General features: G+C 57.6%; 1 protein-coding gene across 1 annotated transcript in view; it reads right to left on the bottom strand.

Moving 5' to 3' along the window:
- VEGFC (vascular endothelial growth factor C) overlaps positions 1-328 on the bottom strand; it is a gene marked incomplete at its 5' end in the record, with an annotated part of 70,688 nt that extends 70,360 nt beyond the window's left edge. The window contains one exon of the mRNA XM_008641561.2: positions 263-328. Within this exon, the coding sequence (XP_008639783.1) occupies positions 263-328 (66 nt within the window). The remainder of the gene's footprint in view (positions 1-262) is intronic.

Raw genomic sequence — 328 nt, 5'->3', positions numbered from 1 at the left:
CCGTGGGCTGCCTCTGCTCATCAGGTGTTTCGCGTCTCTCTGTAAATGCAGTTGTCCCCCGTGCAACCCGCCCTCCAGCAACCCTGAAAACTCTTAAGACACTTAAAAAAATTCCTTCCTCCACTTTTAAGGAACCCCCCTTTTCAAAAGGCTTCTCCCACATCTCTTCCTTGGTGGAATCCCCAAGCTGTCCGTTCAAAAGGACTCGCAGCCACATGCCCAGAGGAGCGAACTGGCATCTACAGCGGGGGCACGGGCTTACCTTTGCCTCCCCCGCGTCGGGCTCCTCCTCGTAGTAGCCCTGGCCGGACTCGTAGGGGGCGGCAGC

The sequence above is a fragment of the Corvus brachyrhynchos genome, unplaced genomic scaffold, assembly GCF_000691975.1.
Source record: "Corvus brachyrhynchos isolate BGI_N302 unplaced genomic scaffold, ASM69197v1 scaffold17, whole genome shotgun sequence".
In the NCBI taxonomy this organism is placed as follows: domain Eukaryota; kingdom Metazoa; phylum Chordata; class Aves; order Passeriformes; family Corvidae; genus Corvus; species Corvus brachyrhynchos.
This window is presented reverse-complemented; position numbering and strand designations above follow the sequence as displayed.